At 44.3% G+C, this 24,659-nt stretch overlaps 2 protein-coding genes across 6 annotated transcripts in view; both read right to left on the bottom strand.

The window, feature by feature from the left end:
- Window positions 1-6,299: 6,299 nt before the first annotated feature.
- APLNR (apelin receptor) lies at window positions 6,300-11,260 on the bottom strand. The gene has a single exon (XM_079953908.1). The coding sequence runs from the start codon at window positions 10,095-10,097 to the stop codon at window positions 8,979-8,981; it is 1,119 nt and encodes a 372-aa protein (XP_079810034.1). The 5' UTR covers window positions 10,098-11,260; the 3' UTR covers window positions 6,300-8,978.
- Window positions 11,261-22,579: 11,319 nt separating this feature from the next.
- Window positions 22,580-24,659, bottom strand: part of TNKS1BP1 (tankyrase 1 binding protein 1) — a 32,277-nt gene continuing 30,197 nt past the window's right edge. For all 5 annotated transcript variants that reach the window (XM_079973204.1, XM_079973201.1, XM_079973202.1 and 2 more), the window contains exon 12: window positions 22,580-22,714. The gene's annotated coding sequence lies outside the window, so the exon portion shown is untranslated. The remainder of the gene's footprint in view (window positions 22,715-24,659) is intronic.

The raw sequence follows: 24,659 nt of genomic DNA, 5'->3' as shown, positions 1-24,659 counted from the left end.
GGGGGCATGTTGAGATTTCATCTAAACATATATTTGCAAGCAGGATCAGGTGAACTGGCATCTATTCTTGTTCCTTACCAGTCATTCTTTTTGCCCCACATTCCTACTCCACACAACAAGGGGGCGAAGTGAGGATGGGGCAATTCTAAGAGGTTGTCAGTGTGGTGTCCATGGGGACACGTGCTCACAGATGCCATCTTTGCTGTCCCCAAGATACACCCCCTCCCCTCACTGAAATTAGAAATTTGGAAGAATCATTCTGTGGTAACCCATAGAAGAGGCTGTTGTGCTGCAGTGGTGGGTGGGTGGTGCCCACAAAAGTTTTTCATGTTTGCAAATCTGTCCACAGGCCCAGTAAGGTTGGTGACCGCTTGCTCTACACTTTTCACATGGGGCAGGGAGCTAGTCTTCTGTGGCCAACCATTCAGTCAAAGCGATTTATCACACAGAGCAGGAATTTGGTACCGCAATATGTGATGATGCCACCATGTTAGACAGCTTTCAAACAGGATCGGACAGACTCATGGAGGATAAGGTTATCAATGGATATTGGACAGGATAACTATCTGCTACCTTCAGAATCAAAAGCAGTGTGCCCTGGGTTACCAGTCAGAGCAGCAGGAGAGGGTTATTGCCCTCATGTTTTGCCTGTGGGCTTCCCATAGACATCTGGTCAAAGGCCATTTTGGGAAACACAATATTGGCTAGGTAGGTCTTCGGTCTGATAATGTAGAGGGGGTTTCTCATGTTCCTATGAAGGAGTTTTATTGATAATGGCTTATACAGTCTCTGTCCCTCAACTACTGCCTCTCTAAAATGGGAAACAGAGTGAAGGCAGCTGACTATTTGCCAAATTAGGGTGGGGGAGGAGTATGATAGGCACTGAACCACAAAGTAAGTCAAAGACACAGGGAGTGAGCCCAGATTAAAACCAATGGAAAATATGAGGAGCCAAGTATAATCAGTTATACAACATGTTTAAACTAGGGAAGAAAAATGGGGTTTTGGACCAAAGTTCACAGTATGAAAGACAGTTATTACAGAATAAGGACAACCTATAGTCTAAAATATATAAATTACTGCTAGAATGGGAAACAAAGGATGAGCAAGTTAAAGCTTCAATGACACACTGGGCAATGGATATAGGGCATAACATAAATCTAAATCTTTGGGAGAAACTCTGGAAGAACGATTTGAAATTTACTGCATGTGACGCACTGAAAGAGAATCACATGAAAATGATCCATAGATGGTATTAAGCAATCTGAGTAGATTGCTTAAAATGTATAAAGTAGAATCAGATTTGTGTTGGAATTGTAAAGAAACGGAGGAAACCTTTTTTCATTTGCGGTGAGCATGTAAAAAGGTTAAAGAGTATTGGGGAAAGAGTACTGGTCATCACTGTCAAATGGAAAGTTTTATTTGTTTGTTTGTTTGGTTTTCCCCAACCCCAGTTAACTTATACACTACTTTTCAGCCAAAAGCCCCCCCAGCAGTGAACTGCACAGCAAAGTGCCATAAACCAACCAGCAAGTTTAGCCTCCCTAAACAAAAGGATTAAATGTACTATTCGATGTAAATACGTAGTTAAATAGTTATCTATAATTCAAGAGGTCACATAAGCACTGAGGTAAATTGCCTTTTTGATAAACAGTCGTCTGGCTTAATCCCAGTCACCCAGAGAATGTGGAATTATGTGGCCTGGTACCCACAAGTGCACTTGTTGTCTTCTGAAAATCCCAGGGGTGGCTATTTTGGCTAGTACGCTGCCTTTTAGGATAAGCCCTGTCTTTTATTACTGAAATCAAAGTGAGAAAACCAGGATAAACATTTTATTATTTTGCACTGATTCACATGGTATCCCCTTCCTCCCCCCCAAACCCACCACCGCCATTAAAGATACTTCATATTGCCATGTTTTAAGGCCACTCTGCACGTGAAGTCTGATCTTCGCATCTGTTTCAGTCAGAGAAAAGGGAATTAAGGCCTTGCCATGAAATTTTCTGACAAACTCTGTCACCAGGGATTCCCAAACTGGTGTGTGGGCCACAAGCTTCATTCAGGTGGTCCTTGACATTTCTGTGGATTTGGGACTGAAGATGGGAGATGGTGGGATGGGAACTGGGAGCCACTGCCTAACTACTTAGCAGTTCAGGTTTAACAAAGTCTATTTTATTTAATTTGCGAATGCTGAAGCTTTGGGCGGGAACTTTGCCTTGATCTAGCAGTTCAGATTTTAAAACCTTTGTTTTATTTTAAGGAGAGACTATTATACAACATGCTGGCTCTGCTTTGATCTACCGTAATTGCCAGGGACGCAGTTAACAGAACTCCAGGAAGAAATTAACATTTTGCAACACTTGAAGTGGAAACTAAACAGAAGGAAGGCAAAGTAAACAGATCCAATTTCAGGGACATGGGGAAGTAAATCAACCTTTAAAAAAAAAAACAACTCACTAATCCACCACTCAAAGTGATCGTGTTGGTAGTTTTGGTACATTTAGGGAATGCTTGGCTGCAACTTTGTACCCATTAAAATTTCAAGATGCAGCCCAGAATCCACGCCTCTCCCGAAGCAGCAAGAGAGGGATGAAAGAGTCACTGTGCCATCCCAACGCTGTTCCTTCATTATTACTGTTGTTCTCACTTCTCTTACACTGTAGCAAGAGAACTCCAGGTTTACCCTCAAATCAATGGATGCCACACCTTTTGTAGTCTTTCATTTCTTCTTCATAGACATTCGTAAATATTACCTCCACCTCTCTTGCCTCTTCTATAACAGCATTTCAAAACTAAACATATCCATTTCCCTCAACCATTATTTATTTAACTTGTGCACCAAACCTGGAGTTTATTCACTTATTTTTGCTCTTGATGCAGCTAGCCATTCACGGGCAGAATTCACTTAGCAAGTTCCATCAGCCGAAGCCCCTCTCCTCCCCCCCCTTCAAAATTGTCTCTGCGTTTCTCTACCTGTAGTTGACTTGATAGGGTCCTGATGACAAATGTATCACAGAGCTGCCAGCTAGAGGTTTAGCACCATTTGCCCCTCTTTATTTTCAGGACAGGGAAGACTACAAAGGAAGAGCTGAAATAATTAGGTGGATTTGTTGGGTGAGAAGAAACGGATGGAACAGCAGAGGACTTTTGAGAGCCAGTTCACACAAACATGCACATCACTGGCTGAGCGGCTGCTGAATGTGTCAACTGCTTGTTTCCATAGGTGAAACAAGCCTCTTCAGGTGGTGGAAAAGTTCTTCCATTGATGGCTGACCTGATGCAGCTGTTTCACACAAGCAGAGCATCAACAGGGGATTCAGTTATTATGCCTGTGTGAAGTCGTGCAGGCTAGATAGAAATGAAACGGCTGCATATCCTCCACCGTTTGATAGTGGCATTGGTAATTTGCTTACGGTCATTTTGTATGTCCACGTTGCTGTTCGCCTTGCTCCCAGTTTGGAAAAAGAGTAAATCTGGGAGACCGTGTAACTCACCAGGTAATCTTGGGCCTGCCTCTCAGCCTCACCCACCTCGCAGGGGTGTTGTGGAGATTAAATGTGGAACTGGAGAGCCATGTGCATTGTGCAGCACCTTGAGCTCATTGGAGAAAAAGGTGGGATAGACATGCCATAAATAATAAACAATAAATCTTTCCCATAGGAACATCCATGTGCTTTCCCCAAGAAATATATAGCCCAGCCTGCACATTCCTCCCTGGCCCTAATACTCAACAGATAGCAGAAGCTGCCGTCAGGGTGATGCACCCAAGGCATGTGGGATGTCAGGATAGTATTGGTATAAAAGCAGCTTGCGAAGATTGGACTCACATAGGCCAGGGGAACTTGGTAAAACAGCATGTGCACTGATGCTACTGTATCAATTATGTGGTCACTTTAGTGTTATAGTGAAGCAGTCAAGTCAGATTCTTCATCACCTGTTGAACACAAAGCACAGGAAGCTGCCTGATACTGACTCTGATCATTGGTCTATCCAGAGCAGTTCTATTGACACTGAGTGGCAGCAACTCTCCAGAATTTCAGGCAGGTGTCTCTCCCAACCCTACCTGGAGATGCTGAGGATTGAAGCTGTGAGCTGCATCCCCAATCTACTGTTCTAACCTACTGGTGTGCCTGCTCCAAAGAATTTTTGAGAAGCTCTGTTAATTGTGTCTTATGACACATAAAGTACCATTTTAGATTTAGATTTAACCAACGTACCCACTTTAATTAGCACACATCTCACTCCCAAAATAAGTTTTACACTTAAAATAGTTGTGGTAGCAAAGTTCTGAAAAGGGGGGGAGCATGGTGGCAGTCAGATAGGTACAGTTACAATGCATTTCCATGCATCTCTGCTCAGAAGAGAGCCCCACGGAGTTTGATGTAACTTACTCCCAGGTAAGTTGATGTAGGGTCACAGCCCTCTCCATCAGCTAGCTGGACAGCGGGAATAGGGGAGAGCCCAGCAATGAAAGAAGGAGAAGGCTTCCACTTGTCCCATGCTTTCTAGGCACGATTCCAAATTGTTTTCTGCTTGTCCCAGTGCTTTACCAGGGAAAACCCGGTCTGTTAAATCAGAGCAAACATCAATCTGCTGAAAACCCGGTTGATGTTTGCTTTGATTCAGCACTAAAGAGTGAGTTTTCTTGGAGAAGTCTGTGGGATAAGCAGACATCTGGGAGCCCTAGGAGACATCACTGGTGTTTGTGACTGATGAAAAGCATAATGGTGAAGAGTAAGAGAGAGTGGCACTCTTTGGGAATCTGAAAGTGGAAAGTTCAAGAATTCTGTGGTGAAGACACTGGGGCGTCTAGAAGTTATTTGCACTCAGGCATCAGTTTTTATCTCTTTTTGCATTTTGAATGTTTGGTTTCTCTTGCATCTGGCTCCAGCAAGGAATCTGGTAGCAGAGCAAACTAGATTGTTTGAGCTGGGGCTTTGTCTGAGAACATTGCTCTCTGAAGCTTTCTGCTATGTTTCTGCAGTGGGAGGGAGCAAAGAGGGCAATGCCACCATGGATGGGCAAGTCTCCCCCTAAAGCATCCAGAGGAGAGGTGTGCATATGGACACCTGGGTAGTTCCAGATACAATAGGCAAGCACCAACATGATCCATAGGCACTAAACACCAGAGCCAGTGCCTTCACTATATATGTAAGTTGAGCAATTAATTTACATAACCACCAGACATTATGCACATTAACCAGGCCTCATGGAGAATATGCACATAAAAGGCAACTGTGCACATTTCCCAGTCAATGTACATAATCTCCAACAAGCCTTAGGGAATGTCCAAATCTCAGCCGAATGTTGTATATTCTCCAGACATTAGGTGATAATCTCCAACAGGCCATATCTTGACTGCATTTTGTATGTCCTCTGGGCAATATGCATAGTCTCCAAGAACCTCCCCCCGCACCATCTCTTGTTCAGAACTGTGCAATCTGCACCCACCCACCCCTGTTACCTTTTGGCCCTCTTACCCCCCACAAAATGCCCTCCCACTGATCAGCTGAGGAACAGGAAGAAGGGTGAGACCCCAGATGATTAACGTTTTTTCCTGCAGTCTATTCCCCTTTTCACACTCTCAGCTGTTCTCCAGTCAGCTGAGCAGCACAGGGAGCATCCCAGGAAGAGGAAAGTTTTAAATCCTGCCCCCCAGTGCTACTATCAAGCATGAGATCAATCATAATAAAATCCAAAGAGGAATTTTAACCAGATTGCCCTCTCCTATTCTCCTTTCTGCAGTCTTTTCAAGGCTTTAAGACAAGGGCATTGACAGCTCAGAAACACATCACATATGCATAATCCAAATTAGGGTTTGCACTTTCTCTGCCCAAGGAGAAAGAAGCTGACACAGACACGAGCCCTTTTAGACATTAGCCAAAATCAATTGGGAAAGCTTGTTCTGGATTGCGTGCTTTTCAGGTTGCAGCTGGGGGTGGGGTTTCATGTTTAAATCCACCTATCTAAAACTTTCTCTTCATCTAGAAAACTAACATTCCATAGAGAATTGTTCAACCTCATATTTTCCCTGAAATGCTACCTTTCTATATCCGGGGATGTTTTTTAAACATGAAACCTCCCACCTGCACCCTGAAATGGTACAATTCAGGGAAAGTTCTAATCGCTTGGTTCTGTTAAATGCATCACAACCTCAGTCAGCAGCACATCCTCTCCAGAACGAGAGCCATCTGCACATCTATTTTTACCACTGGGAGAGAGATTCCCCTCCCCCACCCTGCCCCAGGAAGACAGCAAAGATGTAGATTTCATACATTTTAAGATTCTTTAATTCAACAATAGAACATTACATTCTCAGGTGGGAAATGAATTTGGATTAGGCAGGATAAAAAAAAAAATAATGATGATGAATACTTTTGTTTCAATAGGATCTATACAAAAACATTTGCATTTCCCAGTTCGCTATTCTTTATTCAAGCAGAGTATTTGATTGCTAAAAGCCTCTTTCCAGTCTGCAGCACTTGCTAAAATTTTAAAAGGTCAGCAGAAATCTTATACAAAAAAAAGTTTAGGAAATTAAACATGAGTCGTTTTTAAAATAATCATTCAGATATAAAAAAAATATAGCAAGTGAGAGATTCAAACTTTTTTTTTTTTTTTTTGCAATTTTGTCCTAGGGTCTCTAGATTAATAAGAACAGAGGATGCATTTTTAAGGTCATTTCATACATAAACCTTTTGCCAACAGACAAATTCCTCAAGGCTTGTTCATAGGTTGCAGAGAGCACAGGTACAAGCTCTCTCTACACACTTGCAAGTCTTTGTGCAAAAGAGTGCAACTATCTGATATGTACAGCTCCACTATATGTGTAGACAGGTACACAGACTGCACACTCCTTGAATGCAACATGTGAACATGCCTATAATAGTGTTCTGGAGCATTTTGCTGCATGGCTCAATATATTAAACTGAAGAATGAACACAAGGAAATTATCAGAAAGTTGCCATTTGGTCCCAACCCCCTTAAAAGGGAGCTCATATGCAATAGTAACTGCATTTTGCCATTTCCGTTCATATTGCCTGCAAAGGGGGGACGGGTCCTGTACACATTCTGGGAGAAACCAGCTCCCAGTGAATTGTGGGGAAAGAGGGGGATTATACCATAAAAAACTGAAAACCCAAGAAGTCACTCCTACTAAACCATCCATAATTGTGTGTGTGTGAGGAAGGGGAGATAGTTTCTCACACTTCACATCTTTCCTTCACATCTTGTGGCAGGAAATAAAGTGGGAGGGGGTGTTAAGGGACAGGAAAAGAGGGAGAAGAACAAAGGGAAGGGCAGCCCTGTATCTGTTCTTGGTGCATCTTATAAGGCACATTTCAACTACAGTGGTACCTCGGGTTAAGTATGGTACTTAATTCATTCCGGAGGTCCGTTCTTAACCTGAAACTGTTCTTAACCTGAAGCACCACTTTAGCTTATGGGGTCTCCTGCTGCCGCCGCACTGCCGGAGCACAATTTCTGTTCTCATCCTGAAGCAAAATTCTTAACCCGAGGTAATATTTCTGGGTTAGCGGATTCAGTAACCTGAACCTTATGTAACCTGAAGCGTATGTAACCCGAGGTACCACTGTACAGGGAGCAGGCCGGAGACCTCTGTCCATGGTGCCAGTCCTAGTGCTGGATCTTTAAAAGGATACATTCCTTGAGCTGTGGTCATTTTGCTCCGGCGGAGGTCTAGAGCAACTGGGAGCTGTAAATGGATCACATCCCCAAGTGTCTCCTGACAAGAAGAATGAGTTGTATGGGTGGGGAAACTTCTGAGGCAGGGAATCCTGACTAGAGGCTGGCTCAGACAACAGCAGCAGCAAAAGTAAAAAAAGTAAAAAATAACAACAGCCAGCTACAGATAATAAGTTATTACTCCCAGGTTTGTTGTTATTTAGGGAGTGTGGGGCAGAATGAATTCTGACATTGCTGCATTGCAGGGGGTTGGACTAGATGACCCTTGGGGTCCCTTCCAACTCTACAATTTTATGGTTCTATAACCAGGGGAGGGCGGGATTCACCATAAGCTAAAAATCCTTACCCAAGGTTGCAGTCCTATGCTGCTTACTTGAAAGTAAGCCCAGTGGAACCCAGTGGGACACACTGGATGATCCTGTCCTGATTTAATTGAAAATGAGTCCCATTAATTTCATGCACATGGGATTGCTGCCTTTCTAGAATGCCCGGGATTTGCCTAGAAGTTATAGGCTGACTCCTCAGTGATCAAACAATCTGTGCAACCCCAGTTATGCCTGCTCAGAAGTCTGAGTTCAAGGGGACTCGTTCCCAACTACGTGTGCGTGGGATTGCAGACTTTGCTTGCCTCCTAAGACAGCGGGTCACCTCTTAAGGAACTCATCTCTGCTCCCTCTTTCCTGCTGCCGTGCTACTGGAATGTCAAGTAACACGAATTAAGGCAGATTTATCTTTGCACCATACCCCTGTGCCAATAAAAAGCACAGATGTGCAGAGCGGGGGACAGAAGCAAAACTGTATTGAAAGTGCTATGGGGCAGGAGACATAGCCAGTGCCTAGCAGAGTTATGTTTCAGCAGCACGGCCTGTATTTTTTGCTCCAGAACAGCTGGCAGAGCTCCTAATTGTTCCTTGGGAGCTTAGCTCATCCCATCATTGCAGGATATTCCATCCTAAGAAGAGGTCAAGTGGCAAAGTTAAACATGGATGTTGGACCACATCTCCCATCACCCCTGACCTTTGGGCCATGATGGGAGGTGGAGTCCAGTGACAATTGAAGACCACCAATTTTTCCAGCTCTGGTTTAGGGGACGAGGTGGTGGGCAGAGAAAGACAAAGAAAGGCAGAATGGGGTGTAAGTCAGAAGGGGTAAGGGAACCCTGAAAAAGAAAATAGCATTAGAAAGGAAGGGCCCACAGAAGAGGGTGGAAGAGAGGAAAACAGAGCCCCTTATCTCCAAAGTCCTTTACATGTGTGTGTGGCATAGTCCAGCTTTTATCCCCGGAGCAGAGTCTCCTGGCTGTCAGGGCACTGCTTCTCCCTCTGTGCATCTGCTCCTTTCCCCAGGTGGTTCTGGCTGTGGCCGGAGGAGTAGCTGGCCGACTTGTCCCCGCCAGATCCTGCCAAATGCCCTGGGCTGCAGCAGAGGACGGCGGCGCAGGCCTGTCGGAAGCGGGGGTCAAAGAAGGCATAGAGGAAAGGATTGAGGCAGCTGTTGATGTAGGCCAAGCAGCTACTGTACGGGTGGAGGTTGCTGAGGAAGGCGTGGAAGCCGCAAGACAAGGGCATCACCCCCCAGTCCATCAGCATGTAGATGGTCTTCACAAAGTGGAAGGGCAGCCAGCAGATGGCGAAGGTGGCCACCAGGACGATGATGATGGTCAGCAGGCGCTTCCGCTTCCTCAGCGCTTCAGTGCGCTCCTTTCGGAAGTGGCCGGCAATGGTGCGGGCAATGAAGAAGTAGCAGGTCAGCATGATGGCAAAGGGAAGCACAAAGCCCAGGAGGGTGGAAGACAAGCCCAGCCCTGCTTCCCAGACCTGCTCGGTCTCATCGGTGGCCACGCTGGAGAAATTCATGTAACACGTCACTTTGTCTGTCCCGGTGAAGACGGTTGTGCTCCGGAAGATCATGGCTGGCAAGGCTAGGAGTACTGCCATGGCCCAGAGGGTTAGGGTCACCAAAAGCCCACTGACCTTGGACCTCAGCTTGGCATTTGCGATGGGGCGGACAATGGCCAGGTAGCGGTCAAAGCTGAGCCCTGTGAGGCAGAAGACACTGGCATACATGTTGACAAAGACCAGGTAGCTGCTGAGCTTGCAGGCAAAAGAGCCAAAGGGCCAGTCATAGTCCAGGATGACGTAGGTAGCCCAAAGCGGCAAGGTGACCACAAAGGTGAGGTCGGCCACTGCCAGGTTGGCAATGAATGTGTCTGCAGACCGCCGTTTCTCCTGGCCTCCACAGAAAATGGTCCATAGCACCAGGCCATTGCCGGTGGTGCCTAGGAAGAAAACCAGCAAGTAGATGGAGGGAATCAGGATCCTGGATGAACTCCAGTCCTCGTAGTCACACTCCAGAATGCCTGGGTAGCTGTCGGTATCGTTGCTGGACTCCATGCCTGCTCAAGAAGGAGAATGTGGAAGAGGCCTCTCTTCCAATCTTATAGAATCCTTCACCAATCTGGATCCACTCCGTACAAGTTCCTTCCTTGTTGCAAGGAGGAAAAAGTCCCAGTGTCTCAGCTCATTTGACTCTCCTGCTCCTCCTTATCACAGCTTTAGGCAGATCTGGCCAGGGGCTTGCTCAGCCTGTGTGTCATCTCCTCCTCACTCTCTCACACACACTCAGGAGGCTGCAGTTCCTTCCTTGGGATTTGTCTTAAAATCCAGGCAACCCAGCCCCCTTTCCCACCCCTCCCTTTGCTTTCACTCAACATCCTTATGTGAATTGGACGACTTGACCCCCTACAGTGCTGGGCAGCTCCATCTGTCATTTGTATCCACCCACTTGCAAACAAACCATACACATCCTCTCATCCTAAACTCTCCAGAGCAAAGAAAGAAAGAAAGAAGGGGGGGGTGGAATGCAGCTGAAGTCCAACCAGAGATGCTGGTGGGTGCGGGTGGAAGGAAGGCTCACTGCCCCCAGTTCACAAACGCCTTGCTAACCTGATCTAATTTGTCTGTCAGTTTCATCATGAGCCTCTCTTAGTTTTAAGAGCAGTGCAACATGGAACAAAAGAGTGCCCAAAGCAAAGAAAGCATCAACTTAAGTCAATCCTACTTAGATGCAGTAATGCTGTATTTATTTTGAGTGGCATTTGTTCATGCAAATAGGTTTGGTGGGGTCGAGGGTAGTGTCACGAGTGAGCTTGGCGGATGCAAAACCAATCTGAATTTTAAATAGGTTCTGCTTGGTCCTTGGGAAGGATGGAGATAAGCTGGAGACAAAATGCAGATGCTGCTTATTCTTCCAGCAACATCTCAAGCCTAACTGCAGCTTATGTCATTGGTCCCAGGGATGAGAAAAAGAAGGCTTGGTGTGTGCAGAATATACGAGATGCATTTCCAAGCTTTAAGGAGGGGTGGGATTTACAGGGGGCCCAAACATCTGAAGAGCGTCATTGATCTAGGAACTCTCTCCCCACAGTCTAGGGCAAGGATAGGGAACCTGTGCTGGTCCATGTTGTTGGACACAATCTCCCAACAACCCTTGCCAAAATGACCAGAGGTTGGCCGCCACTCCTCTGGACTAAACAGATTTACCTGTTCTGCACCTCTGAGATCAATAATGGCACCTTTTAATTTTTTTAAAAAATAATCCAAATAGCTTTTTATAAAAAAACAACAACCCATTGCTGCAATCTTGAATTAGAACTTTGAAATCCAGATCTTTTCTATTTTTCCAAACAAAATAATTTACCTGAAATTGGCTGTAACTGATGTGGGCAACAGTCCTTGCCATCTCCGGCATCAGTCATTTAATGCAGTAAAAGTTTTCCTGCAGCAACATATGTGAGTGGCATACGTATGTTGCATGTGCTACTAAGGAATCCAAATGAAGTTTGTTAACTAAATGGTGATTCCAACCAGACACTACCCAGGAGGAGATGCACAGGAGAAAGAACGATGGTCTCTAGAGCCTGCTAACTCGCTTTCTAATATGAGGCTGCAGAGTAAAATATTTGTAGGACCGCAAGTCTCATAAAATGGCAATGTCCTCATACTTATAGGGACGTGGGTGGCACTGTGGGTTAAACCAGAGCCTAGGACTTGCTGATCAGAAGGTCGGCGGTTCGAATCGCCATGACGGGGTGAGCTCCCGTTGCTCGGTCCCAGCTCCTGCCAACCTAGCAGTTCGAAAGCACGGCATAGTGCAGGTAGATAAATAGGTACCACTTCAGCGGGAAGGTAACGGTGTTTCCGTGCGCTGCTCTGGTTCGCCAGAAGCAACTTAGCTATGCTGGCCACATGACCCGGAAGCTGTACGCCGGCTCCCTCGGCCAATAAAGCAAGATGAGTGCTGCAACCCGAGTCGGCCACGACTGGACCTAATGGTCAGGGGTCCCTTTACCTTTTACCTCATACTTAGGGTAAAAACCAAAACAGAAATTCCATGTGTTGATTGGAAACAAACTGACTTACAAACCTTTGATTGAGATGAATACAAATATGGAGAATCTGGAAGAGCTTTGAGAAACAGTTGCAGGAAACCCTATCAGACTCAGCCCCTGAAATGGTACCTCTGACCTGACTTGCCAAAAGGTCATATAAAAAGTCTACTCTGAAGACTAATTTGAACCCAGGTCACAGGAGATCTCAGGACAAGACCAGACCCTCTTTGCTAATAGTCAACAGCAGCTACAATCAATTTCTTTGAAGTGTCTACAGTAGTGCCATTGCTTATTGGATTTTATCTGCATTCCCAAGAACATCTGGCTTATTGTACTAAAAAATGGCTTTTGTGCTGACCAGAATGCCATGCCTTATGGTCACGTATGGCTTTGGTGTTTGATCTCTCTCTGATCATTTTATCTGCTCTTTGTGTTTTGCTGGTCTGTCTGATAACTACTGATATCTGTCCTAGTCAGCCTCAGTTCTCTTATGTTTATAATGCATGCGTTGTGATACCATCAGTATAACAAGACAGCCTCTATGCTGTTTAGGCTTAAGTTTTCTTCCCTGAAATGCTGGACTTCTCAATTGCTTAAGAAAACTAGCAAAGAAGTGTACTTTGATCTAGTTAAACAGACCCTGAATGCTTACACTATCTTGACTGTGATTTGCCTGCCTTCAAGGACTTCAGGGTGATATACAAATCTTCTCCCCACCCACCTCCATTTTATTCTTACAACAATCCTGCAAGGTAGGGTATGGTGGCCAGTCTAAGGTGAGCATCATGGCTAAGTGGGGGATTTGAACTTTGGTCTTCCCAGTCTTCATCCAACCAATGCAACACACTGCCTCTCTCATTGTTTCACTCTGGAAGGATTAACAACAGATATCTGCTCAAGTCTACAGCTGGGGAATTAAAAACAAGAAAGCATGTCTGGCTTAGTCAAGGGAGCAATTTCCCCAAATCATGCAAGCCATTTGTTGAAAAGTAGAAAATCAAAGCAAGCCTGTGTGGTACTGATGTAGCAGGCCAGCTTTGATGATCATTATATGATCAAATACCATTCTTGTTTTGGAAAACATTCAGTCTAGATCCTTTTGCCAATGGGTAAACCATCTCATTCTCCTCTTCACATACCAGGGAATAAGCAAGATGTCATGGTTAGTGGAAGATCCAAGTCTCCAGCTGCAATAATATTTAAGAGTTATTTAGCACAACTGAATCATACACCTTTTTTCAGTAATTCTGAAGCATACAAGGTAGGTCAGAATCATTAGCCCTGTATGGCAGATGGCCAAGTGGCTGAGCCTATCAGTTTGCCTAAGGCTAACTAAGTAGTGAGTTCATAGCAAAAGGTGACATTTGAACCAGAGACTTCCTGGTTCACGGCCCCCTTCCAACATTATCAAAACCACTAGATGAACTTGGGTATCAGTATATTATGGTGTGATCCTATACTAGCATCAAAAGAAGCCCCATTGAGTGCAATGAAGCTTATTCCCAGGTAAGTGGGTACAGTGATTGTAGATCACTAGGTAGCCCTTGGGAACATCATCATTTCTAGAAAACCTATCCACTTCATGTGAGGAACTAGCCAAAAATGTCAAGCCTCTCATTTGCCTCATTTGAAATGAGAACACGATTTAGAATAAACCTCGGTATGTGTGCTTCATGAGCCAAGATCTACAATTCTATGGCAGGCAAGCTATATATTGTGAAATACTTCTTCAGAAATGCTAAGCCATTAGGGGTTGTTTCACCCATGAATGAATTTCCATGGAGGACATTATGAAACTCTCACATGTGGGTCACATGTGACAAACACATGGGCTTGCACATGTACACACATCCAAATTCATTGTGTAGGAAAGCCAGTTTAGGTGATAAAGCCCTCAATATAATGTTTTAAAACACACAGGCAACTAACTGAAAGCACTGTTTTCACTAGCCTTCCAAAAGTTTGGGACTATAACCACCAGCCCAGTCAGCATGAACATTTTTTTTTAAGTGGCACATAGATCACATCAGGGTAGCCTATCTCTTGATGGAAAGGACATTGATCCCAGTGCTTCTGGGTCTATACTGCTTCCATATTGCATAAGAACATAGGTGCCTGCTGGTCAGACAGAGGGTTTATTTAATCCAGCATCCCATTTTCCACAGTGGCCAATCAAATGCTTCTGTGAAGCCCCCAAGCAAAACACAAGAGCAACAGCATCTCCCATTCATGCCCACCATCTTAAGTTCAATAAGTATATTTTGACCTTGGAAGTTCTAAACGCGTTCTACATAAAGACTACAATCTGCTATGCTCCATCACCAGCCTCAAGGTTAAAAAAAATTGAGAGATTTCATGTTCCAGCATTTCTCAGAGTCACTCCATACAATCTAATGGACTTTTATCTCCTGAAATTCAGAGGCTACTACTAGTCAGGGCATGTCTTGGGAGTCAAGGAGGCTGGAGGAAGAGCTGTGCAGGTGAAAACAATCCCATCCTATTTTAAAGAGGTTAAAGATGTGTCATAATCACGTCTGACGCTTGAGCTATTCAAAGAGACACGTGGAACAGACCTTCAGTTCCTGTACCAGAAACAGGATTATTCCGAGAATCTTACAAACAGCATTTTTTCACCCCTAAATTGCTATTTCAAGCCTGTGATAAACAGGTAGGGTAGAACAGCAATTTGATCAGCAAAGAGCAGTTTTGTAAAGGTGCCAAAATTTCAGAAACCTCCTGAGTCATTACAACATTACAGTCTAAATAGACTCCAGCAGATCTTTCTTTAACCCAATTGCTTAATTTTAAAAACACGAGAACTTCAGCTAAAAAAATAGAATATGACTGAATTATCAGTCATTTACATATATGCTATGTGAAAAATCCTCAAAACAGCTATTTAGGCCAGCGATGAGGAACCTATGGCCCTCCAGAATGTTGCTGGAATAAAATTCCCATCATTCCTGATCACTGATGGGAGATGGAATCTAAAAACATCTGGACAATCACTGGTTCCCCACCCCAGCAAGGGACATCTTTCTTTCCACCTCCAAGATTAAAAAGCATATTGGGGGTGATATTTTGAGCTGGGAAATTGCCAGAATAAAAATGGTTAAGCACCCTTCCATCTGTCTTTCTCACACCCCACCTTGTAGCCTGCCCAGACCAAGTTTGGCTTTTAAAAACAATAATGAATGGAGAGGACTAAAACTGTTGCTGCCACATCACGTGTAGTTTGGAGCTGAATGTTGGAAGACCCAGGACAGACAAAAGGAAAGACATCTTCACATATTGGATTCACTTCCACAAGTAATGGTGGCTACCAACTTGGGTGGCTTTAAAAGGCTAACAAGGGCTACTAGCCATGGTGGCAACGTTCTACCTCGACTAAAGGAGGCCACAAGTTTCTGAATACCAGTTGCTGGAAACCAGAGAGGGTGCTCTTGTGCTCAGGTCCTGCTTGCAGGGTTCTCAAAGGCATCTGGTTGGCCACGGTGAGAACAGGATTCTAGACTGGATGGGCCACTGTGCCTGATTCTGCAGGGCTTTCCTTATGTTAGGGCTGGTCGACATTTCTGTTTGCCCCATGCTTTCAAGAGATTTTTCTTTTGTCCCACCACTTTCCCTGAGAAAACCTGCTGTTTACTGCTAAATCTGAACAAATATCCATTGCATTTTCTGCAGATTGACATTTGTTTTGATTCAATAGCAAAGATTGGGTTTTCCAGGGGAAAGCAGCAAGGCAAAAGAAAAACCTCTCAGACCCATGGCTAGAAATCATGGGACAAATGGAAGGGGGGAAAATGGAAGTGTGGAGAGAGCCTGGGGCTTGATTAAGGTCACCTAGAGAGCTTGTGGCAGAGTGCAAGATTGGTCCTGGTTCATCTAGCTCAATCTCATAGTACTGCACGTACTCCCAGACTCTGAAATATCTTTTAAATTAAGTCGATGGATGGGAGTAGGAGCTTTTCTGGGAAAACAAAAGGTGTGCATGATGTGACTTTATCATTGCTATTTAATATGGGTCTGGTATTGACACGATGTCAGATGTTAGACAGCTTTGGGAAAAGCAACTCGTATTTTAAATTGCAAATTCCAGCCAGGTCTAGTCTAGAAACTGGCGTTACAAATCAAGCTCAGAGAGGAAGGATTGTGAATTTGAGAGTGGCACAGATGAAAGAGTGGGGAACAGACACGGCAAAAAGGGGTTAGACGTGACTATGCAATAAATAAACTCAGAGAGCAGCATCTCCAGCCTCTGGTGTTCCCTTTGATTCCATGCTGCCCAGTCTCTCCCGCCATGCCCTGGTCAATTACCTTATTATTACATACAAGCAAGTACAGTGGTACCTCGGGTTACATACGCCTCAGGTTACATATGCTTCAGGTTACAGACTCCGCTAACCCAGAAATAGTACTTTGGGTTAAGAACTTTGCTTCAGGATGAGAACAGAAATTGTGCAGCGGCAGCGCAGCGGCAGTAGGAGGCCCCATTAGCTAAAGTGGTGCTTCAGGTTAAGAACAGTTTCAGGTTAAGAATGGACCTCTGGGACGAATTAAGTGCTCAACCAGAGGTACCACTGTATGACCAAGTAACTGCCCTGTTTTCCTCAGAAGAGAGGGAACTAGAAATACCTGGGGGTATCATATTTTAAAACTTCACCTGTCTAATGCAGCCTTCTCCAACATGATGTCCTCAGGCATTTTGGACCACAATTGATAGCAAGAGCAGCCAGCACAGCCAGTGTTGAGGGATGATGGGAATAAGTGTTTGGTTCAACAACATCAAGGGAGGGTGGTACCTGGTTGGGGGAAGGCTGGTCCATAAATAAATGCAAAGGAAGATTCAACTTCTAAGAGATTTGGCCTTTTGTAAAAACAACTCTCCTACACTCTCTTCCATCTTTGTTGGGGACACAGCTACAGTCTTACCCTCATACCATACATTTAAAGCACCCAGACTCCTGGAAACTCAAATTTACTTCTCGTAGGGCTACAGCTCCCAGCACCCTTAGTAAAATATAGTTGCCAGGATTCTATGGGGGAAGCCATTGGGCTTTAAATGACAGCCAGTGTGATGTAGCGGTTCAAGTCCCCACTCAGCCATGAAACTATTTGGGGAGCATGGGGCCAATCACCCCAGTCTCACCTACCACCTATCCACTACCTTGAACTCCTTGGAATAAATAGAAATGTATGTTGTGTCAAAGAAATATCTTTCTTCGATTGCTGTCAGTGTTTTGATGTGCTGGGCTAGGCTAGTGAGCCAACAAGCATGTGCTACTGGCACAGAGGTACAATGCCAACCAGTTTAGCTGGAACATTCCCTTCTCTGCAGTCAGGCCTGGAAACGTCAGCCAGGCTCCTTTCGATTGATGGAGATGTGTAGCAACAGCTGCAGGGGCCTCCCTCCAAAGCGCCGGCTGCCACTCGCCTGTCTATTTCCGTCCCTTTTCCCTCAGTGCTGCAAGTGCGCCTGGATGTTGGAGAAGATGCCTGGCTGAGATTGGGAGGGGGGGCAGGAAATGGAAGGGAGACAGGAAGGAAAGGACAGGAGAGCTGGGGCCAGCATACAGTAAGCAAAGTATTTATAGCGTGTCTCACTGTAACAATGAGGGGATGTGAGCAGTGGAGAATCTCTGCTTGGATGCAGATCAGCTTAAGGAGATAACAGAACTCTTTCCTCCCATCCAGAGCTGAATGACTATCCACTGTAGGCATTGCAGCACAAGTAAATAAGGCCCCAAGCCCATTATCCTTGGAGTGCCATAGACCTTCTTGGCACAACAGATAGAATAACAGAATTTCATAGGGTCATCCAGTCCAGCCCCCTGCAATGCGGGAATCTCAGCTGAAGCATGCAGGACAGAATGGGAAGTGAAATTCCAAAGGTATGTGGTCTTGCTATTGTGAGGGGAGGCAGCACTTGATGCTTTGCACTCCCAAGCACAGGTGAGGATTTGTGCACAGCCCTCAAAAACTGAGATACATCACTCTTCCCTATTTTGCCAGTTTGCATTCTCCACTAGATTGCTATAGTGTAGTCTCTAAATAATTTTGAAAGCTAAATGAAAAGGGTCTCAACTTAGCATAGGCAAGGGAAGCTTGCTGCTTCTCATCAGCCATTTTGCACACAAAAATCATTAAGCAGTTATGACTCTGATGCAACAGACATTGTCCACCAGGAATGAGGAACCATTGACCCTCCAGATGTTGTTGGACTGCAGTTCCCATCATCCCTGGCCACTGGCCATGCTGGCTGAAGCTGATGGTAGCTGGAGTCCAACAACAGTGTAAGATTATCTACACCATAATCATAATATAAATGAATGTGCTAAGTGTTCTTTAGTGTAGCGTAGCCTTATGGGCAGGAAAGGGGAAAAAATCATCTCAACATGCAATTCCAAGATTTTCCTCCCTGCCAGTTTAACAAACATGTTTTTAATTTGCACTAAAACAAATTTATGCACAATTGTATGCTTATGTCCATATGAAGCAGGAGGGGAGAATGAAACACGATGAAATGACGCTGATTGGAAACTTGGTTTTTTAATTGTTTGTTTTTATTAGCACAGACATGGTTTTTCGTTTAAGCGCTCTTATGCAAATATTTCAGTAATTAAATATAATAGCCAAAAAAAGTTTTAGAAATGCAGCTAACACAATGCTGACTAGAAACATAATAGTGACAATGTGTGGGGATATATATGTGTGGTCTTGAGCTTGCACATTTCATATGACACTGCACGTATAAAAACTGAGCTCTTAACAAACTTTTGTTCCATTCTTTTAACAAAAAAGCCAGATTTTCTGCTGTTGGGCAGGGGGAGGGGAGAACATGGAGAGGAGGGAACACAGGACTATGATTTAATGGCATCGTATAAATACCCTGTAAAGAGTGGGTGAGTAGTGTGACAATTGCAAAGCAACAGTGGGCTTGGCAGCATCCAAGTCACAAATCCACACTGAAATGAGACAAACACCATGACATCACATCACGTCTCTCTCCTCTTCACCCCCCACTCCTTGCCAAACACATAACACATACTTTACACAGAACAAATACTGAAAATGTGGAATGTTTGTGCAAGCCGAAAGATTTAGGAGCATCTGCAACATCTGTAGTGATGGGGAAAGCAGGGGAACATTCTCAGGCATTTTCATGCTTACCCAGGTCTGTTCAAAAGATGGCAAGGGGGAAGAAAGTGAAGTATTTAAAATATTTTTCAAGCTTTATTAAGGCAATAACATTCATTTTAAAATACGGCAATTTAAGACTTAACACTCTCGTTTTTCTGAAACCCTTGCAACTAACCATATCCATAAGCAGGAATACTGGAAACTTATATAAATTTGAATTTTTGCAAACATCGCATGTGCTTTCCCAAATACTTCAATAAAAATGATGTAGATTTCGAAGTGACCAAACATCTTTCTCTTCAGCCATAAATCTTGTAGATGCCAAGAGAGCCCAATCTTATTGTTTTCCTTACTGGCACTTCAGTACTGTAATTCTTCTTTTTCCACTTTGATTTCCAATGCAAGTTATCGTGTTTTGACCATATTCAAGTGTGCACATGGATAGAGCTGGACCACTCTGCATACAGATGGAATTATGTTGGTGGCCCCACTCAATTTTAACCCAGTTCAGGATGCATGTGGTGAGATAATTATTTTTTTCCATCTGTGGTAGAACTGCTTTTACTCTCTTGCTGTTTCTTACTGCCTTCACTTCTCCTGTCCATCTGTAGCAACTGAATGCACAAAGCAACAAGACATGTCTGCTGCCAGTTTACAAGGTGCCACAGTGCCCTCTGGTGGGTGCAAGGCACAATAGTTTCAGGCAAATCCCGCATGTGCAATGGCATGTTTGAAAAGCAAAATAATAATAATAATAATTACACTATAACATTTGAAAATGGGATCAAGTTAAAGGCACTTCAAGATTGTGCTGTAGTTAAATCGAGGTGTGTAAAATCAAAAGTGTGCCTCCCTGGTAAACCTGTATCCAAGAATGAATAAATCCTCTTTTCAGAAAATATTGTAGCTAAGCTGCTAATCTACTGTGGGCTCAAGTTCAATACTCTGTTCCACTAGTAAAGCTGGCTGATTTGCCGGCCATAGTGAGCAATGGTGCAACAGCCATACCAGAAGAAAACTATAGGACCCCTGCTTCAAGAATGGCTTCTGTCATTCTCACCTCGTTGCTTGCAGATCCCACCGGGTGGGAGTGGGGAGACACATAAGAGTTCTGAGAAGGGGGTACCAATTTAAATTTGGAGACTGGCTGTATGCACACCTGCATAGCTGTCATCTAGGAGGAAGAGGAGGATGTTTGCACAATTACATGTTAAGGCCAGCTAGTATGTGTCCAAAAGGAACCCCAGACTCATTTAAGATTGAGAAATACTTGTCTTGCATAACTGATGCTACTATGAAACTGGAGAGTGGCCAATCCACTTCTGGCACAGGCAACATGTGAAAAGTCTCTGTGTAACAGTGCCAGGTGTAAAATGGGGTTGTTGTACTTCCTAATGAAATTAACTGCATTAAATACCCCATGCTGTATCGTGACTGTGATCTGACTTATACCTGTTCTGAATCAGGGCTGGGGAACAACTTTTGGCTCAAGGACTGAATTTGTTGTTCCAAAGGTGGAAGTGGGCAAGCCACACCCACCTGCCCATCACCAGACATCAGGCAGAGGAAAGGTAAAGCCATGCCTACAAAAGAACAATTAGGAGAATGCTGTAAGCCTTCAAGTGAGTTCTCGATTGTGCCTTTGCAGCTGTGGCTTGAATTTGGTGGTGTCTGAACACCGCATATTTCCCCATAGCGCTACTTTCATCATGGCTCTGATATAGCTGCAGTGAGCAAGTGCTTTCATCCTCTATCATAAGTAGCAAAACCGGTGAAAGACACCTAATTTAGATGGTGTTGAATTCAAGTTGTGGCTGCAAAGGAACAATGGTGTCAGGAGTTGGACAGGTGGGAGAGGATCACCTAAAACAACCTCACAGGCCTACTCACAGGTTGAAGATTCCCTCCACCACAAATGCTCTTTGGGGATTCAGGAGGTATGAGACAAAGCCAGTTAAAGAGGAGTGAGGATGTGTGCTGATGTATATAAAAGAGGGAGGGGGGGAAATCTGGTGTAAGCTTTTCCCCCTGCAGAGCAAACCTGGATTCATCTCCCCCTACAGTGCCATCAGCACACATACTTACTAGGGATTACATGACTGAATCAGCCACAGATCTTGCCCCTCCTGCGTGGGTAATGTAAGCTATCTGACTTTTTTAAAAAATATATTTTTAAAGCCATCACTTGTACATCTAAGCACTCCAAGAGTTTATTTGCTACCTCAGTCCTGGAGAGGATTACGTATGTATAAGTAGGACTTGCAACAAAAAAAGTTGCATTGTGGATGGAGTGCTCCAGCTCAGGGGTCCAGCTCAGCCTGCGTTGCCCTCTTAAAATGTACTCCATTCCATCTCCCTTTCTGGTTTTCCTCCCCATACCCACCCACTAACCAGCATCCTGAGCACACTGAAGATACTCAGTTCTAACTGGAACATTTTGGGACTTGCACTCTGAGTTTTTTTCTAAGGATTTTTTGTGCTTGTGGTTCCCGTATATGTGTGGTGTAGTTTAGATACACAATGATCAATACACCAAGAATGAGCTCACTACTCATACATAGGACAGGACAAGAAGACTGGTGAATGTACTTTCAGAGCTCAGAATCTTTTCATGCACATCTTCAGCATTAAGATACCCACCAAGAGGTACGGTTGGGTTTCTCCCCAGAACTAAAATTCTCCACATTGATTCATATTGAACCTAGCTAATGAACCAAGTTTCATATTCTAATATTTACACTCATCATACAATTCCCAACAGGACTAAGCCAATGAGTAGTAAAAACTGAAAATCAATTAAAAAAAAAGGTAAAACTATATTGAACAAGCGCCCTGTTTTTATCCACTAAAAAGCAAAACATTATTTCACCACCAGCATTTTATTATAACCCCTGTTTGTCTGCCCCTCTCAAAGAATAGGTTGCCAAGTAACAAGGCTGGCTCAGGATACAGCTCAGAGGATCACACACAAGCACGCGGGAACCACAGTGCCTCCTTAACCATAAAACCTTTATTTGTTTCAAGTGGCCAAAGGGGGAGAAATCCATTCTTCTTTTGTCTGAAATGCATTATATGGCAGCCGAGAAAGCAGAAGCCTCACCTCTTTGTCTTCCCTCCCTACCTTGGGGTGAAAGAAAAGGGGGCCAACAAAAAGCTCCTTGACTGGTTACAAAAAAAGAATAAAGATACTTTATAAAAAATGTATGTGGTATAAGAAGGAGGAAAAAAAGGAGAAAACAGCCAGGACAGCGGCAGAGAGCATCTGACCGCCATATGCATGAGTGACTGAATGTGATACAAAGTGCATAAATGTGCCTCGTCCTCCCTGTCCCCTCCCCACCTCCCCCCACCCCACCCCACCCCAATCCCTCTAAGTTGTTAGGTGGGGATTCTGGCTCCAGACCCAACATGCTGCCTCCCACCCGTGAACAGCTCACTGGAACTTCAGCTGTCAGGGCCCCAGTAGCAGGAGAGCAACACCTGCAACAAAAAGAAGAATATGACAGGAATTACAAAGCTTGGCAGGCTTATTTGCTATAGTGCAGGAATCCCACCTACAGATTTATGCATCACCGCCCAACTTTGGCTCATGGGCAAAACATGTTAAAGGCTTAGTCTCCCACACAAGCCTACACACCCTTTGGAGCAGCACGTTCAAATCAAGGTGACCTTTTGTAACTGCATAGTTATTTAGTATGCCAAATTCCGTCTTCAGTTCTCTTTCAATTAGAATTCCCAAGGAACCAATCTTCCATTTCCCCAACCAAAATAAACGGGAAGTCATGTGCAGCATTGCCCACTAGGTGGCAAAAAGTTCCTAGAATAACCTGCAAGTTGCAGACACAGGATGTTTCCCGCCACATGTGGTTCCAGCTGCTAGAATGCTACTCTAGTTCCTGGAATAATGGTAGTCTGGTGCAGCAAAGACAGCCCAAAGAGTAACAAATGTATTATGACCTAAACTTTTGTAGACTAGCATTCATTCTGTGCAATACCTTTTTGCATTTCATTTGCTTCTATCCTCATACACCCACGCAGCCCAAAAGCGCACATCTGCATATATTGCATGCATGCACCTACTTAGGACAATATGTCATGCATCTGACAAAATGGAGTCTAGTCTACAAACATTTGTGCCTTGATAAACATGTAAGTCTTGAAGGTGACGGAAGACTGTTGTTTTTGCAACAATTCCCAGGTCAACCAGTGCAGCACTCATTGGGAATTGCTCTATACCAGTCGCACTTCTTCAGCCTGGCAGCTAGTTTCCTCACCTACAATATGCACATACCATTTACACAGGAATCAAAGCACATCAATCATCCTGTGATGGTCATGTCACTTTACATTAACTGCAATGGACCTCTGACAGATGGCAAATGTTTTAGGCTCCTTTACTGCAGCTGGCTTTGGGATTACAAACAGCTAGGCAAGAGCATGATTATCATGAACATGCATGATAATTCACATATGTAGGATTCCAGAGTGCCAATTACCACAATGCAAGCACAGGTAATCCACTAGTGCAGCCTTCTGGGCTCATGCAGTTCTACTAACTATAGCTTTGTCCTTATACAGTGGTGCCTCACAAGACGAAATTAATCCGTTCCGCGAGTTTTTTCGTCTTGCGAAGCAAGCCCATTGACGGCTTAGCGGCTTAGCGCTATTAGCGGCTTTTAGCGGCTTATCGGCTTAGCGGATAAGCAGATAAGCAGCTTAGCGGCTTAGAAAAAGGGGGGGGAGGAAAAAAAACCCCGCAGGAACTCGCAAGACATTTTCGTCTTGCGAAGCAAGCCCATAAGAAATTCGTTTTGCGAAGCACCTCCAAAACAGAAAACCCTTTCGTCTAGCGGGTTTTCCGTCTTGCGAGGCATTCGTCTTGCGGGGCACCACTGTAGTACCAGGATTAACCCAGTATACATTACCAGAGTGGTAAATGGAAAGGTCAAAAAGGACAGGAGGATTCCCCAAGCTCCCTATCCCCACCCACACAAACACAACAAAAATAAATGTGTACTGAAAAGCATTGTATTTGAAATCACACTTATGTGCTAACATAAGCAGCCTGAAGCTGCTGAGTGCAATCTGGGCAAGACTTCAGTGAGAGCTCACGGAAGAGAATTTGGGGTATATGAATACTAGCAGGGAAGAGATTTAATGGCCACTCTTATAACTCTGTCCAACTGACATCTACTATGAAGAGTGCTTCAACTTCCAGGAGGCCTAAATACCTCATCCTCTTCTCTCAGATAACAATTCAGAGGTCTTAATGCTTGATGTACAACAGCCACAGACATTTTTCTGTGAGCATGCTTGACAAACTGCCAAAATTCCAACAAACTTTTCTTGCAGCTGCAGAACAAAAATGGCCAGCTGTGCTGAATGTAGTGCACTTGGAAAGCAATGATGATCCCACTTGCACAAA

The sequence above is a fragment of the Podarcis cretensis genome (genome assembly GCF_951804945.1).
Source record: "Podarcis cretensis genome assembly, chromosome: 1".
NCBI lineage: Eukaryota > Metazoa > Chordata > Lepidosauria > Squamata > Lacertidae > Podarcis > Podarcis cretensis.
The sequence above is the reverse complement of the archived record's forward strand: the minus strand, read 5'-3'. Positions and strand labels throughout refer to the sequence as shown.

What these genes read in the sequence shown, in the direction of transcription:
- APLNR (XM_079953908.1), bottom strand. Translation starts at nt 10,097, where the DNA reads ATGGAGTCCAGCAACGATACCGACAGCTACCCAGGCATTCTGGAGTGT.